The 15,455-nt window shown below is 39.8% G+C and overlaps 1 protein-coding gene across 4 annotated transcripts; it reads left to right on the top strand.

Moving 5' to 3' along the window:
- The first annotated feature begins 141 nt into the window (after positions 1–141).
- Positions 142–15,098, top strand: LOC106044628 (cyclin-dependent kinase 11B). Of its 4 annotated transcripts, none has more exons than XM_048067514.2 (20): positions 142–232; positions 330–462; positions 1,133–1,248; positions 1,764–1,888; positions 2,490–2,628; positions 3,155–3,285; positions 4,424–4,546; positions 5,721–5,816; positions 5,926–6,057; positions 6,832–6,897; positions 7,501–7,676; positions 8,077–8,167; positions 10,206–10,327; positions 10,668–10,773; positions 11,382–11,503; positions 11,666–11,773; positions 12,631–12,747; positions 13,038–13,186; positions 14,118–14,307; positions 14,687–15,098. In XM_048067514.2, the coding sequence occupies exons 2-20, from the start codon at positions 352–354 to the stop codon at positions 14,777–14,779; spliced, it is 2,313 nt and encodes a 770-aa protein (XP_047923471.1). In that variant the 5' UTR covers positions 142–232; positions 330–351; the 3' UTR covers positions 14,780–15,098. The 4 variants fall into 4 exon arrangements, with proteins under 4 accessions (XP_047923471.1, XP_047923474.1, XP_047923473.1 ...); XM_048067515.2 differs by having other exon boundaries at positions 143–232; positions 7,507–7,676; XM_048067517.2 differs by lacking the exon at positions 4,424–4,546 and having other exon boundaries at positions 7,507–7,676.
- Positions 15,099–15,455: the final 357 nt, after the last annotated feature.

Genomic DNA, 15,455 nt, shown 5'->3' with positions numbered 1-15,455 from the left:
CTAAGTAGGTTGAGGGGGCTGAAGCGCTACGGGAAGCCGGCGCTTCGCCTGTTCCTTGGCGACCCGCGCTGCCCCGCAGCCCGGCGTCAAAATGGCGCCGCCAGCCCTTCCCCACGCGGCCCCTCGCGGCTCCCGTGTTCCCCCCTCCCGTGTGCGTCATCAGCCGGCCGCGGCGGGCGGAAGTGACGCGCTCGCGTGGCGCTGCTCGTCCCGGGGCCCGGCAGCGGCGGCGGTGAGCGGGGGGGGGGAGCTGAGGGGGTTGGGGGGGGGCCGGGGCCGGGGCCTGAGGGGCTCGGTAACGGAGCGGGGTTTTTGTGCTTTATTCGCAGGGGTTTGGGCTCTTAAACCCCAATGGGTGATGAAAAGGATTCTTGGAAAGTGAAAACTTTAGATGAGATTCTGCAGGAGAAGAAGCGGAGGAAGGAGCAGGAGGAGAAGGCAGAGATAAAGCGCATGAAGAACGTAAGCTGACAGGGGAGGGGGATCCTTGGTGATCCGGGGGGGGTCTCGGTGATCCGGGGGGATCCTCCGGGCTCGTACGCACGCTTCGTGTGTGATCTCTGCCCCCCCGTGCCAAAGCTTGACAGAAAACACCGTTTTCCTAGGATTTCATTTCATCTCTTATGTTATACGTGTCATTAATATCGTTATTTTATACAATAATTGCGTATAACGCTAATATATATTAATAATTATTATATTTCTTCATTTCGTGGTTGTTTGTTAGAAAAATTAAAAAAAAACCAACAATTAAATGGCAGTGGCACTTCGCCTAAAAGCCTTTTAAGAGGTTTTGTAGAAAAATGGAGTTAAATGTTCTCAAATAACTTTTACATTACTTTCTACAACTTTATACGGAGTATCTTTGCGTTAAAAAATAACACTAGTTAATATAACCGCTTAATAGTTGTTTGATCTTGTCTAATTACGTTGTGATTACAGCTGAACTGTTATAAATGTAATCTAGCTGTGTTTAGCTGCTTACACTACAAAAATCTCTCGTAAGTCAGCGTGCTGTACAGCTGGAGATTTTTCTTCCAAAAATGGAAGAGTTGAGTACTATTTTATTGTTCTTTGTGACATACAAATTACTTCCATTCTGTTTTTCCCCTTTCTTGTGTTTGTTTGGCAGTCGGATGATAGGGATTCGAAGCGGGATTCTCTTGAAGAGGGGGAGCTGAGAGATCACCGCATGGAAATAACGATCAGAAATTCACCTTACAGGAGGGAAGACTCCATGGAAGATAGGTAACGATGAGAGAACAGAGTTCTCGTCTTAGAACGTGTTGCTGAAATGAAATGGTGGAAGTGCTGAGGAGAGCATTTAAAAGTATCTTAATGGGAAAAAAATTAACTTTTTGAGGATGTTGATGTTCTATCTTATCTCCTGTTACCAGGAGATGCCCAGATATCTCTTTGAAGGGCTGATTCAGGCTTAACAGTGTAGTGTGGTCCAGTTTTGGTTGCTACCTGAAATATTTTGCTCAAGATGTCGTTAAAGGCATGCTGAGTTCTCTTCGATGCTTAATTCATCCTCAGTTTGCTTGTGTATTAAAAGTTGGTGTGTAACAATAGATTGACTTTTCATCCATATGACTATGATTTTCTGTAATTTACTGTTAATGCTTTGATTCGTGGGTATTATAGAAATTAATTAATAAAATAGGAAAAGAATGCTGTTTTTAAAATTAAGAGGAAATAACACAATTTGTTAGACAGTACATGTAACCTTCCTGAGCTGATTAATTTGCCTCATGTTGTAGAGGAGAAGAAGATGATTCTTTGGCTATAAAACCCCCCCAGCAAATGTCACGGAAAGAAAAAACCCATCATAGAAAAGATGAAAAGAGGAAAGAGAAGCGTAGACATCGTAGTCACTCAGCAGAAGGTGAGTGTTAATTAACGTGTTTGCCTGATGCTTCTTGTAGCTTTCTGAGGTCGAGCTGAACAGGCACTATATAGACAGTAAATAACAATTAACAGACCAGAGAAAACACTCGGATAAGACAAAGGAAGTTAAATTTGCGTTTTTTTTTTTTTCTTTGATTTTGTCTAATGCCCTTCAAAGAACAACAGGTGCATGTTTGCGTTTGAGAGGACAGTAACCACTTTTGTCAGGGACCCAGAGTCTGCTTTTGCTCTTTGAAGTCTTTTGTGCTTCTTTCTGGCTTCGCTGAGTCAGGGCAATGAACTATTTGTACCCGACTGTAAAGAGGCAAATATCCTTTCAGTATTAACGAGTCTAGAAATGTACACTTTGTATTCCTGTTACAACCTTTTTTTGGGTTGTTTTCAATGCATTTCTGCAAGATCTTACAATCTTTTAATTTTTTAACACCCTTTCAGATCAGGATTTTTCCATTAAGGAAAGTACAGAGAGCATAGAAATAGGTTATCATGAGTTCATCTTTTCTACTTTTACTTTTTGAAAACAGGAGCATTAAATGTTTTGAACAGTAACACTCCAAAATTAATGTTTGCTTGTTTAGGGAAACATGCCAGAGTGAAAGAGAAAGAACGGGAACATGAGCGTAGGAAGAGACATAGAGAAGAGCAGGATAAGGCCCGACGTGAATGGGAAAGACAGAAACGGAGAGAAATGGCAAGGGAGCATTCCAGGAGGGAGAGGTACATCCACCCTTGGACAGACTAACAAAGAGATGAGCTGATTCCTCCTCTAAAAGTATCTCTAACCTTTCGTTGCTCTGAAATGACACACAAATTCAGAGCAAAAACTGGTAAGGTCTGGTGACAGTACCATGTTCCTGTGAATGTGTTGTCTAACTAAAATGGGTTCTTGACTTTGATTGCCTTTGTAAGTGACTTTATTACAGGAGATGTTTCTAAGTGAAGTCGTTTTCACTGTTTTACTGTAACAAAGACAACAGCAAACCAGTTTGGCGTAGTAGGATTTATTGACTGAACTTCCTTACTTTGTGTTTAAATCCTGGTAAGGGTGCAGAAGCTCACGAGTTTTCAAGCTGATGTCTTTGTTTTTAAAGGATCAGCTGAAAAGCTCCGTTGCTGTGGTGTTGTTGCTAATGAAATTGAACAGCCTTGTAGCTGGTTACGGAAAACAGTTCACCTTCACTTCATAATTTGAATTTGTAGTGAACTGTAACGTAACAAAAAAATAACAAAAGTTCTTTTCTAGGGATCGCCTGGAGCAACTTGAGCGAGAGCGAGAGAGAAAAATCAGAGAGCAGCAAAAAGAACAAAGGGAGCAAAAGGAACGTGAGAGGCGAGCTGAAGAAAGACGTAAGGAACGGGAAGCCAGAAGAGAAGGTAACTGTATAAATATTGTTTGAGCTCAATGTCTGCCACAGTGGTGGAACAGAGGTATAGAAAGCAGTTTTTACTTAGGTCAGTGCCAGAATTAACAACAACAACAACAAAGTGGGATGTGGGGTGGGGGCTCTATCTGGAAAAAAAATCTCTAAAGTTGTACAAAGGGAAATAAAACAATGTCAGATGTCCTGGCATATGGAGTAGTCAATAAGTCTCTGGTTTTCTATAGAAACAAGGTTTATGTAATTGCTGGAGTCGTCGTGTGCATTGTGTGTGTGCGCGTGTGTATCTGTTGTGACTGCAGTTGCTTCTGAGCTCCTTGGCTGAGTCTAACCCAATTTGGTAGAGACTAAAGTCTCAGAATCAAGTGTGCTAAAGTTTTTGGAAAATAAATGGTAAGGGGATGGGGAGAGATCTTCTAAGTAGTCCAGCTCCGTAAAAGACTAATAAGAGTCAAGTGGGGAAGATCTGAGAATTTGTCAGTTTCAACTCACTTCTACATGAGCTCTCACTTTGCATCAGATTTCTTGCTCTTTAAGTTCAGATCATTTTTGTTTAAATGACTTCTGTCCTAGCTTTCAGGGGTAAAAACCTGAACCCATTCCTGTGACAAAGATTGCTCAGGAGTAGCAGAAGAGGTCATGTTTATTGCTGTTCTTTCTAGTTCCGCTCATCCTGAACAGCTCCTTTGTGCTGGGTATTTTTGCAGGTCTTCCTCGATGTACCTAGCTTTCATTTCAGCTATTTTTATTGCTCTGAATGTTCTGTTGGCTCCTTAGCTGTTTTCATTCTTTTATGTATCCCCCTAGTCTGTCCACTTCTTTCTCGTGCTTTAAAGCCTCAGGTTTGGGGTGTTTACTGGATAGGATAGCGGGCATCTTGCATCTGTTTCCTAAGTATGGCAGCACCTTTCTGTAAGTAGTCCAAACCCATATTGTATTGTGCACGAGGTGAATCCTAGTCCTTTGTTCTCTTAGGTATCTTTGCTCTCCTAGATACAGTTAGGTTCCACTTCCACCCTTCCCCATGACTATTTTGTAAGGAAAAACATGCAAAGCAGGTGGCTGTGGCAGACAGAAGAATTTTAATTAGGGCAGGGAGATTTAACAACTTCCTTTGGTTTTGTTTTCACTAGTTTCTGCACACCATAGAACAGTGAGGGAAGAATATGGAGACAAAGTGAAAATGAGACCCTGGAGTCGCAGTCCATTACGACAGCAAAGAGACAAGCCTGAGCAAGGAGAGAGCAGGAAACCAGGTAGCATTTGCCACCTCATAATGTCTTTGCCTGGAGGCTAGGAGAGGCGTTCTGGGGTAGTGTGTGGTTTTTAGTGTATATCCCTTGTGCGCTGTATGAAAAGTGATGTCCACTTCAGCCCTGGTGGCATAACTCTGGAGTGTTGGAGAAGGATGGCACGTGCACTGTTTTCTAAAGCAATGCTTTTCTGCAGGTAATCGTGTAAGTGACAAATTGAATGAATCTTTCCTATTCAGTAGTAGGTGTAGTCATTAAAGAAGTTTCAAAGTGAGTTACTTCATTCAGTGATGAAAGACAGCTGATTTTTTTTTTCTACTTTTGTAATTTAATTTCTTTGCAGATTAAAAAGGGATTGTTTGCACTAGTTCCACTTGCATTTGGTGTTAGGAACTAAGCTACCTTAAAAAGCAATCTTAGAGGGAACAACACAGCTTAAGCATGGCTAATATTGTCATGTTGTAGAAGAAAACAAGTGCTTAAAGCAGCATTCTGGTTAGATGGTGAATTTTGTTTTCTAAGATAGAATGTGGTACATAGACAGTCCTAACTGTGAGTAGAGAAACTGCACGACTGACAAAAAGGATGTCTTTGTTTAAAGAAGAAACGCTCTGTGTCTGCTTTGTTAATGTGTGTAGCTGTAAAAATCAGTGTAACTATCTGAGGTAAGCTGAATGCCCAGTGCAGTCAGCTGGGATTGCAGGCAGAGGCAGGCAGTGAGTCCTTTGAACTTGCTGTTTAATCGATCAGCATCTATTTGTGTGTGCCCTTTCATAGTGATCTAGAGGGACTGCAGGAGAACAGTAAGCACTCACAGGAAGCACTGTGTACGTATGTTAATGAGGCTCTGTGTCGTGGTCATGCTTGTTATCACATTACGCCTTTATTTTTTTTGTAAATACATATCTGACGTAGAGGGGTGTAGGCCTATGTCACGTTTAAAAAAAAAAGTCAACATTCCACGTTTGTGGCTGTTGATTGTGCACCACTGCAGCTCAGAAAAGCTGTCTGCCTTTTGAGGAGAGTGTGAAAATTTTTGGTTGCTCAGTATTGGATGGATATTCAGCACCAATTTAATGGCCAGAGAAAGTAAATTAGATATCTGGGTATTCATAGTCCTGTAAGTAGAAGTGAAATTCAGTTGGCACCCTGTTTTTGATTTCTGTGATATTATTAGTGAAAGAAGAGAAACCAGAAGAGAGAGATCCTCTTTCAGACTTGCAAGATATCAGTGACAGTGAGAGAAAAACCAGTTCAGCAGAGTCTTCATCAGGTAATGAAATGCAATGTAATAGATGCAATTAATCACACAGTTGTCTGTTTGAGGAAACACAGTTATTAGATAGTGTATCTACTTAGTTCCCTGTTTTACTATTCCTCAGCGGAGTCTGGATCAGGCTCAGAAGAAGAGGAGGAAGAGTCTAGCAGTGAAGGATCTGAGGAAGAGGGAGAAGAAGAGGAGGAGGAGGAGGAGACAGGAAGCAATTCTGAAGAAGTGTCTGAGCAGTCAGCCGGTGAGTAATGTAAAGCAGGTCCCAGTGTGGTGTGTTACGGCTTTTCTTTGCTTCCCATCCTGTATTTTAGTTGGGTATTTTCCTTTTCTCTTAGTCTAGGATACGCTGAGACCTCACAGGTCAAAGTAGCTAAAAAGAAAAAAGAACAAGTCACATTTTAGTGTTTTATGTAAAGGTAATACCAATTATTTGTCTAAGAAGCCAGATAAGAAAACTGAAAGCCATTCGTGACTTCCTAAATGGTGTAATGCTAACAGTTCAAATAAGTTTGTATTGGACGGTAACAGACAATCTTTAGAGAACAATTCTGCACTCTGCGTGGGGGTGGTGAGACACATATATCTCTGTTGGTTTTGAATTGTTTCAGTTGCAAATATCAGATTTTTTTTTCATTACAGTACAAGTACATGAACATAATAAAAAAAATTAAAAAGGTTTAGTAAAAGAAGTCTTACAGCCATTCTCGTCTTTAATTAATACAGAAAAAAGCACAGCAGCCCACTCTGGATATTTTTCTTTAAAAAAATATCTGGATATTTTTCTTTAAAATCCATTAGAATTACTAAGCAAACATTCATTAGTCTCCCAACTAATGTTGAGTTGTTGAGTTTGAGGAAGCATTTGTTTTCCAAGTGAAAAGCAAGTATGAGGTCACGAACTAGACAATAGTAAAGAAGGCACAATAAATTAGAAAAGCATTTCAACAGCGATCTGCATTGCAATCAACGACTGAAGTGCTGAGTTGATTCGGTTGAACTTGGTTCTGTCTTGCAGAAGAAGTGAGCGAAGAAGAAATGAGTGAAGAGGAGGAACGGGAGAATGGAAACCACATCCCAGTTGGTACAATGCAAATACTGAATGTATAAAGAAATGGTTGTCTCAATTTTTGCTGCTAAATCTATTTCTAAAAATATTTTAAGATATTTGAAATCTATTTGTTGTTGCAGTTTTACCATCATTCTACGGCATTGTGTGTTTTGCGTTTTAAGGCCATTCTCATGTCAGCATCAGAAATTCCTTGAAATCTGAACCAAGGTCTAGGTTTAGAGGAAATCAGATCCTAGTCTAATGAGCTGCAATTTCCTTTTTCATTTTGGGTCTCTTGTCTTGGCCTCTCATCAAAACAGCTTTGCAATCATAATGAGAGATAGTTGGTCACTTTTTTTCTTGTGTTCTATTAAAGATTTATTTTTTTTGATGTGCTGTGTTTAGCTCAGGAAATTGTGCGTACGTGACTATAAACTGGAATGCTTGAAAGCATCATTTCTCTGCAAACAGGAGAAATTTGGCTTCTTCTCATTGATCTTCAGTATTCCACCAACAAAATTTGCATACCTTTGCTGTCTTATAATGATCAGTGTTTCTCTTCCCTTATTTGTCTAAAGCTGAACTTAATTCTTCCAAATGACCCCCTCTTTCCACGACTGATTCTGACTTTTGAAGTTACAGAGTCGAGGTTTGATCGAGATTCAGCCGGAAGTGAAGTGGAAGAAGAGGAAGTAGGGGAGGGGACCCCCCAGTCCAACGCGATGACAGAAGGAGACTATATTCCCGACTCCCCAGCCTCTTCCCCCATTGAACTGAAACAAGAGCTTCCTAAGTACCTTCCTGCACTTCAGGTAGAGGATCTCTTACAGGGTGCTTGAGCATGGCATACACAAGTAGATTTCAGGAGCTGCTTCACTAACGTGATAAACATTTGCAGTAGCATTTATGCATGAGATAGTTTACGGGCAGAATATGTTTTGCTGACTCAACATCACAAAATACGTGTTTCTGTGTGGAATATTACTGCCTTGACGAGTAAAAGACATGCATGGAGCACAAGTGAGATGACTTTTACATGTAGATAAAAGTATAATACCTTTGATTATTACTAACCATATTGTTCAATTCTCTTGGTAAATTTTAACTATTTCTGTGAAGTTGCATAAGTTTAACTTATGTCTTCTTAAAACAAACAAGCGCAACGCTCCTGCAGACACTCCAGAAGTAAATGTTGCCTCCCTCTTTTCTCAGGGATGTCGTAGTGTGGAAGAATTTCAGTGTTTGAACAGAATTGAAGAGGGAACATATGGTGTGGTGTACAGAGCAAAAGACAAAAAGACTGGTTAGTATAAGCGGTCTCCAGTTATTATCTTCATGGTATTAGCTAAGCATTGTGTCATAATTGTCATCTAATGTAAGAACATTTCGATCAAGATCTGTGTTGCCACGACAGCTATTGTCATCTGTAGGGATTTCTATGAATTTTGGGACTAGCAAGTTGAAAGCTTGCTAATTGACCTGTTCTTGAAAATGTGGAATCAGCAGTGTCATGCGTAAGAACTACACACAAGTTGCATCTAGTGTGTTTTGCATTTCTGTAGACTCTTCTGTTGCACAACTGCCAGTGGAGCTTTATAAATTCAAACAACCTTCACAATAACTGACCAAGGAGTACAGAAAGGGGAGTCTGTGGTAGAGTGAGAAATACAGCTCGGGTATCTTGCCTTGCAGATTGCATTTTAAGCACAAAACTGATATTCTTTTGTACCAGTCTTCCTCCCTAAGAAAGGGGAAAGCTGTAAAAAGTTAATTTTTCTTTTAGCTAATTTCTACTTGTGTCCCATATATAAATTTAGAGCTGCAGTTATATGCAAATTATGGTTCTGCATCTACATTGAGAAACAAAATGTTTAAAATGCTTCTTCCTTTTTTGAGGCTAATTATGCTTTTACGAGGACATGGACTTTGACGTATGGGTTTTGCTAGCAGCTATTTGAGTTCAGAAGTAATTTCTTTATTGGACGCTAAAACCAGTTAATATGATTTCGGTTTCTGGCCCATTAGGCAATTATTTCTGGTTTGTGATTTGCTTTAGCTAGTTAACAGATTGATTGGTTGGTTGAATTTAAATAAGTGTGCCACTAGGTGTCACACTAAACACAGCGACTGATAAGAGAATTCACAAACGCAGTGTTTTGTGTGCCATGAGTATAGACTGCAGTATTTTGTTGTAGAAAGAAATTTCCATACACAAGTGGAGTTATATTTTTAAAATTCAAAATCTCTTTTCTTACCTGGTTTGTAATGGCAAGCATCTGGAGGAAATTATTGCATTTCCTATGGATGGTGCAAGAATCAACCATCAGGTCATTTCTGTGTTCCTCTCCCATGCTGATTTCTCAAGTGAAAGAAATATTTGCTTGAATGCTTTAACAAAAACTGTGATATTAGTGTAGCTTTTCTTTTTCCCTGGAAAAAGATAATGTAAGATACAATCTGTTCTTTTGGCTCTGACCTCCATTTTTTCCCTGTAGTGTTGCCATCACTAGTGATATGTTACTGTCTTGCAAGCTGGTCATTTTCAAAGAGAGCTGTAGCACAGTACATTAAGTATCTGCAATTTTCAATAGAAGTGGCAGATGGTGAAGAGAGCTTGTGAAAATAATTGTGTTCTAGAGCAGGCTTAGAAATTATTGTTATTCTCAGGTTCCAACTGACAAGCTGTGATTTTGGTGACAGTTAAATTCTGGATGTCTCAGTTTCTTTGTTTATTTTAGAATAATATGACCTTTTGATCTCCTTTTGGGGAATGGGAGTGTACAGCCGGCATGGTTTCTCTGACTTCACTCATTTACTGGATATCTGCCATCAGCTTTCTTCTTTTCCTTATCTGTCTTGAGGAGTTGGCTCAGAGGCTGACATAGCCATTATTCTCTATAATATCATGCAAAAGCAGATTTATTTAAATTGTTCGCTTTGGTAATGTTTTGAGTTGGGTCTTAAAAGAGACACAAACTGTATTTGAGGCATTTCTATCACCTCATCCAAACTCTGAGGATTTAGAGTTGAATAAGCTTTTCCTTTTAATCTCTTTTGGGATGAGTTATGTTGGAATATGCTAAAATTCATGAAGTAAATTTTGGATTTGGATTCTGTATTTTCTTACTTTTCCTTAAATTTGGCAGGTTTTTTGTTTGTCTGTTTTGTTTTTACACTGCTAATGCCAGACCGACTGTTCGTAAGTTCAATATAATGTCCTCTGTAACAGTTTTCATTCTAATGCATTAAAGTAGTAAAAGAACACTGGGGGACCTCTTAACACGAATTTTATTAGCTATATGATGGGGAGTCTGCAGTTAATAATTCTGTTTTTCTTGCAGATGAAATTGTGGCACTGAAGCGACTGAAAATGGAGAAGGAAAAGGAAGGCTTCCCCATTACATCTCTTAGAGAAATAAATACTATTCTGAAAGCTCAGCATCTAAATATTGTCACTGTCAGAGTAAGTCCAGAAACCTTCTATTTCAAAAGGATTTTTGTTCTTGAAATGTTGCCTCTTGGTTTTTAACATGCCTGATAAAAATGTTGTCATTTCTAGCAGAGCTTGTTAATATAAGCAGTTTTATACTACCTGTAAAACTAAATACATAGTTTTTGTCTATACAAAATCTGCCATTTTGCAAAAATAAGCTGTTGTCTTGGGAATCTAATATAGATTTTCTGTGGATTTTACCAATGGCAGGCTGTGTTTGTCCTCTTGCCAAGAAAATTCCTAAAATTCATTTTTGCATGCTATTTTTAATAGTGTGTGCTTGTTTTGATCATTTGTTTTTGTGTTTTAGGAAATCGTTGTAGGCAGTAATATGGATAAAATATATATTGTAATGAACTATGTAGAACACGATCTCAAGAGCCTGATGGAAACAATGAAACAACCATTTCTACCAGGTACTGTTTGCCAGAGTCTCCTTTAATTGTCAGAACTGAAAAACTGACCTCTAAAAACCCCATTGTCTTTGGGCTGTACTGACATCAGGGAGCTAGCTTGCACGATGACATATATTGCCTTGGAATGTCCTCTGAGCCTTCTTTGGAATAGAGATTTCACTGCTTTTTCTCTGTCTAATCTGATTCCACTGACAGCAGATAAGATAGGAAGGTAGGCTGGCAGTGCTGGTATTCACAGAGATGTTTGGCTGATGAATCCAGTTCGCATGCTGAGGGTGAAACTGAAGTTCAGATGTGAAATTAAGAGGGAGTTTCCTCTGTGCTAGACTGGAAGCGAACACTGGGTTTTATTTTTGGCCACTTTGTTGAGAAGCATTAACTTCTGAGCATTACTTGGGTGCATTCCAGCTATTCAAGTTCATTGTGCTGTACTGGCAGCTTTTTGGGTTTAACTGTTTTTGTTCTACGACACATTTTTATGGTACAATCGATGGTGTGCTTTTAACTCGACATCCCTTCCCCTCCTCCCCCTTTTCTCCAAGCAAACAAAAAAAAAAAAAGAAGACAGATTGCGTCTTTTAAATGTATTTGGCTTCTTTTCCCTTCAGGTGAAGTGAAAACCTTGATGATTCAATTACTACGAGGAGTCAAGCATCTTCATGACAACTGGATACTTCACCGAGACCTGAAAACTTCCAACCTGTTGCTCAGTCATTCAGGCATTTTAAAAGTAAGAAGTTCATGAAATGTAACCACACTTACAGAAAATCTCGTATTGCAGAATTACACTGCATTGTCGCTATGTTAAGAGCTGGACAGGATGTTTTGATATAATAAAAACTCTTTCCTCGGATGGAAAATGACTTCTCTGTGGGGTTCTCTTTTCATTCAGGTTGGAGATTTTGGACTAGCCCGAGAATACGGATCTCCACTGAAGCCTTACACACCAGTGGTTGTGACGCTTTGGTACAGGGCTCCAGAGCTGCTCCTTGGAGCCAAGGTTTGTGTCTCTTTATTCTTCTGGGAGCTAGAGGAATAACTTTTCAGACTAACTTTATTTTATAATTCATGAACAAAGTATTAGTATGCTCGGTTCTTTATATTGACTTAGTTAGAAGTGGAAATTCTGAAACTTCAATTTTATCTTTCCCGTTAACAAAGCTAAAAAGGTTCCGCTTTGCACAGAGGATGGGTGGGTGACAGATGGAGCTGGTCTCCGTTATATTGCTGATGTGGTAGTGCTGCCGGACTTCTGTGGATTGGTGGGAACTGCCACTGCGATACCAGGCAGCTGGATTTCTTTGTCTTGGTCTAAAATCTGTGACACCCAAGAGCAGAACAAGGTACTGGCAACATTCTGGCAATGTTCCCTACCTGTTATCTACCACACCAGAATAAAAATACTGCACTGTCACCAAAAAATATGGGTGCAAAAGTAGAAGAAGCCCTATGCTATCTGTCAAAGATGTTTTGTGAAAGGAGAAAAAACTACATGTAAGAGAAAAGATGTATCATGGAGATCAAGCTTTGTGCCTATAACCTGAGATTTCTGTTGTGGGAACATAAGGGCTAAGGACCTCTGTGAAACACAGGGCAACTGTAGAACACTGTGCTAGCTGTAATGCTGTTTGAGTGAAACATTGTGGCAACTTTCACGCTTCATCGTGGTGTATTTTTGTATTTATGGGTATTACTCTGAATTCACAGAGACTTTGACTTTTGAATAAATACAGTTGAGGCCCATGTCTTGGGTATTGGGATGACTGTACATGTTCTGGTCAGAGCAGATTCTTCTTTTCTTTTTTTTTTTTTTTTAATCTTACTGATTTTATAAGGTACCTTCTTTCTTTTTTTTAGGAATATTCAACAGCGATAGACATGTGGTCTGTAGGGTGCATATTTGGAGAGTTGTTAACCCAGAAACCATTGTTTCCAGGGAAGTCAGAAATCGACCAGATTAACAAAGTCTTTAAGGTAACGCTTTTAACACCTCTGGATTCTAACTGACTGGTTATAGAGGCAGCTATAGTAGAGCAGTAGGAAAATGAAAGTGCTTGTAGCTCTTTGACAAAGATTCGGCCTTAATAAAAGGCTCACTGCTTTGTTTTTTTGTTTTACAGTACCAATGCTAGGCTAGGGTTATGTTATGTTTTGTATTTTATCTGTTTTCTCTGGATATTTATCAACTCCTGTAACTGCACGATGAATAAGCAGAAGGGTTGCGCTCTACAATGAGTTTATTAAGAAGACATTTTAATCTGTAGGATCTGGGTACTCCAAGTGAAAAAATTTGGCCTGGTTACAACGAGCTGCCAGCAGTAAAGAAGATGACGTTCACAGAATATCCCTATAACAATCTGCGCAAGAGATTTGGAGCACTCCTCTCTGATCAGGGCTTTGATCTGATGAACAAGTAAGTGCTAGCTTCTAGAGTATCCTTGGGAAAATGTTTTCACTTGTACGGTAGTTGTGGAAAATGACTTGTAGTGAAGTGTGCTATGTCTTTATTTCTTTATTAGATTTAACATCTTGTCAAAACATGCTGAAGGGTCTGTGACATTCTTTCAGTGCTATTCCTCACTCACAATAGCTTTGTTCAGCATACCATGCTCTTTAACACCTGCTGTTAAACCTCAGTCCAAGATTATTCTTGGACACCTATGTCCTAGAAGAACAGGAAAATGTTTTAGTAGTTTAGCTGATTGTTATTTTTAATTTTGTGGTGAGTCAGCTTGTGGAGCCTTTTTTGCAGTCTGCTGGTGGATCTTGTTAAATTACAGTTGAAAAAAGGAAGAAAAAAAAGTGTACAGAAGGCAGTGGAACCCATTCCATGTACAGATTTTGGGTAGTCAGGGCCAAAGGCTGGTAGGACGAACAGTACAGTAACACACGTTTCTGCACTGTGAAATGTTTAAAATAGTCAACCACGAGCTGTACAGTTATGTGGTGTATCTATATAATCTCAGTTGTCTTCTCTAAAAAGCAAAGCAGCCTTGTAAATATTTCAATTGAACCATCTTGGATCCCTTTTGAGCTGTGTCTGACTACCCACAGTAGCGTGGTGTCTCAATGATTTACACTTACCTAAACAGATCCCTAGCAAAGGCTCCTTTTGGTATGGAGTTCCATTAATTACAGGTTCCTGTGGGAAGCATGCTTTTAAAATTAGCTCTCTGTGTTAGTCCATTTATAAGCAATCACGCCCGTTAACAGAATTCTCTGTTAGAAAGTGGAATATTCTAAAATGCATTTCTGAAGAATTTAGACTTTTGGGGCTTAAGTGTTTCTTCTTTCTGCCTGACTCCCTTCTTCCCTACTTCATTGTCTTTTAAAATCCTTTTCAGTTTTTTGACATACTACCCAGCCAGAAGAATCACTGCCGAAGATGGTTTGAAGCACGAGTATTTCCGAGAGACTCCCCTTCCTATTGACCCCTCCATGTTTCCAACCTGGCCAGCAAAAAGCGAGCAGCAAAGGGTGAAACGTGGCACTAGCCCCCGGCCGCCTGAGGGAGGCCTTGGATACAGCCAGTTGGTAAGCATGGCACATGGGCAGCTGGCATTTTCTGCTGTCCTTCCTGCCATGGGCTGTCAGATGCCCTCATCCTGATGTGGGAAAGGTGCATGAGGACTGTGTTCCAGTGGCTTTTCGGGGCCTGGAACTCTTAGACTCACCTGTACTTGCCTGACAGGACAGCATGAAAGCCCAACTTTTGCTCTGTTCCTTTTCAAATCCAATTTGTGTTGGATTCACAGAGTCATCATGTCAATACATAGTCAAATATTTATTGCTCTTCTCTTAAAGATGCTTCAATTTCTTATTTAGATTAAAATTTTTTTAAAAGTTTGATTTTTGTGTTGGAGAGATGAACGCATGTGCAGACACTTACTGATATTGTGTGTGTTTTTCACAGGGTGATGATGATCTGAAAGACACAGGTTTTCATCTGACCACCACAAATCAAGGAGCATCTGCTGCAGGACCTGGTTTCAGCCTCAAGTTTTAAACTCAGAAAGAAGGGGAAAAAAAGAGAACCATTCATGTGAGTGGATTTCTAAGTGCCCTGGTTCTGTTCTTCCCGTCAGGGAGAGCAGATGTTTTTCACAGGGGGAATGTCATCACAGTATCAAAGGCTCTTGCTGGGTGTGGAGTATAAGTGCTGCATTCCACTAGAGGACTGGAATTAACGTGACAAGCCAAGGATCATTACAGAATTTGACAAAGGAAAACTTGAAGTACAATCCTGGAACAGTTTCTGTTTTTTTTTTTCTTCATTTTTTTTTTCCCTTGTAAATTTGTAGAATTAAAATACATTTTTAATTGTTCATCAGTGTGAAGGATTTCATTTCTTCACATGCAGCAAACTTGGTTGTTAGTGGCATTAAGTCTTCTAGAGTGGAAACAGGATTTTATTTTTTTTAATCCTCTCCCTCCCCCAGTCTGTGCTGACATTATTGCAGTATATGATCAGCCCAGGAAAACAACTTTTCTTTTTTTTTTTTTTTAAGTAAGCTTTATGTGTCTGAGTGCAGTTGTTTGGGCAAGAAATCATAATGCTTATGCATCTTCTCTCCTGTTGTGTAGCTTGGAGAGGGCTGGGCCAGGCTGGGCTCGATACGCGTTGACGTTTTGGAGTGCACTGCTGGGCTGACCACTGTTCAATGTGTTGTATACATGTATTT

Source organism: Anser cygnoides, chromosome 23, assembly GCF_040182565.1.
Source record: "Anser cygnoides isolate HZ-2024a breed goose chromosome 23, Taihu_goose_T2T_genome, whole genome shotgun sequence".
In the NCBI taxonomy this organism is placed as follows: domain Eukaryota; kingdom Metazoa; phylum Chordata; class Aves; order Anseriformes; family Anatidae; genus Anser; species Anser cygnoides.
This window is presented reverse-complemented; position numbering and strand designations above follow the sequence as displayed.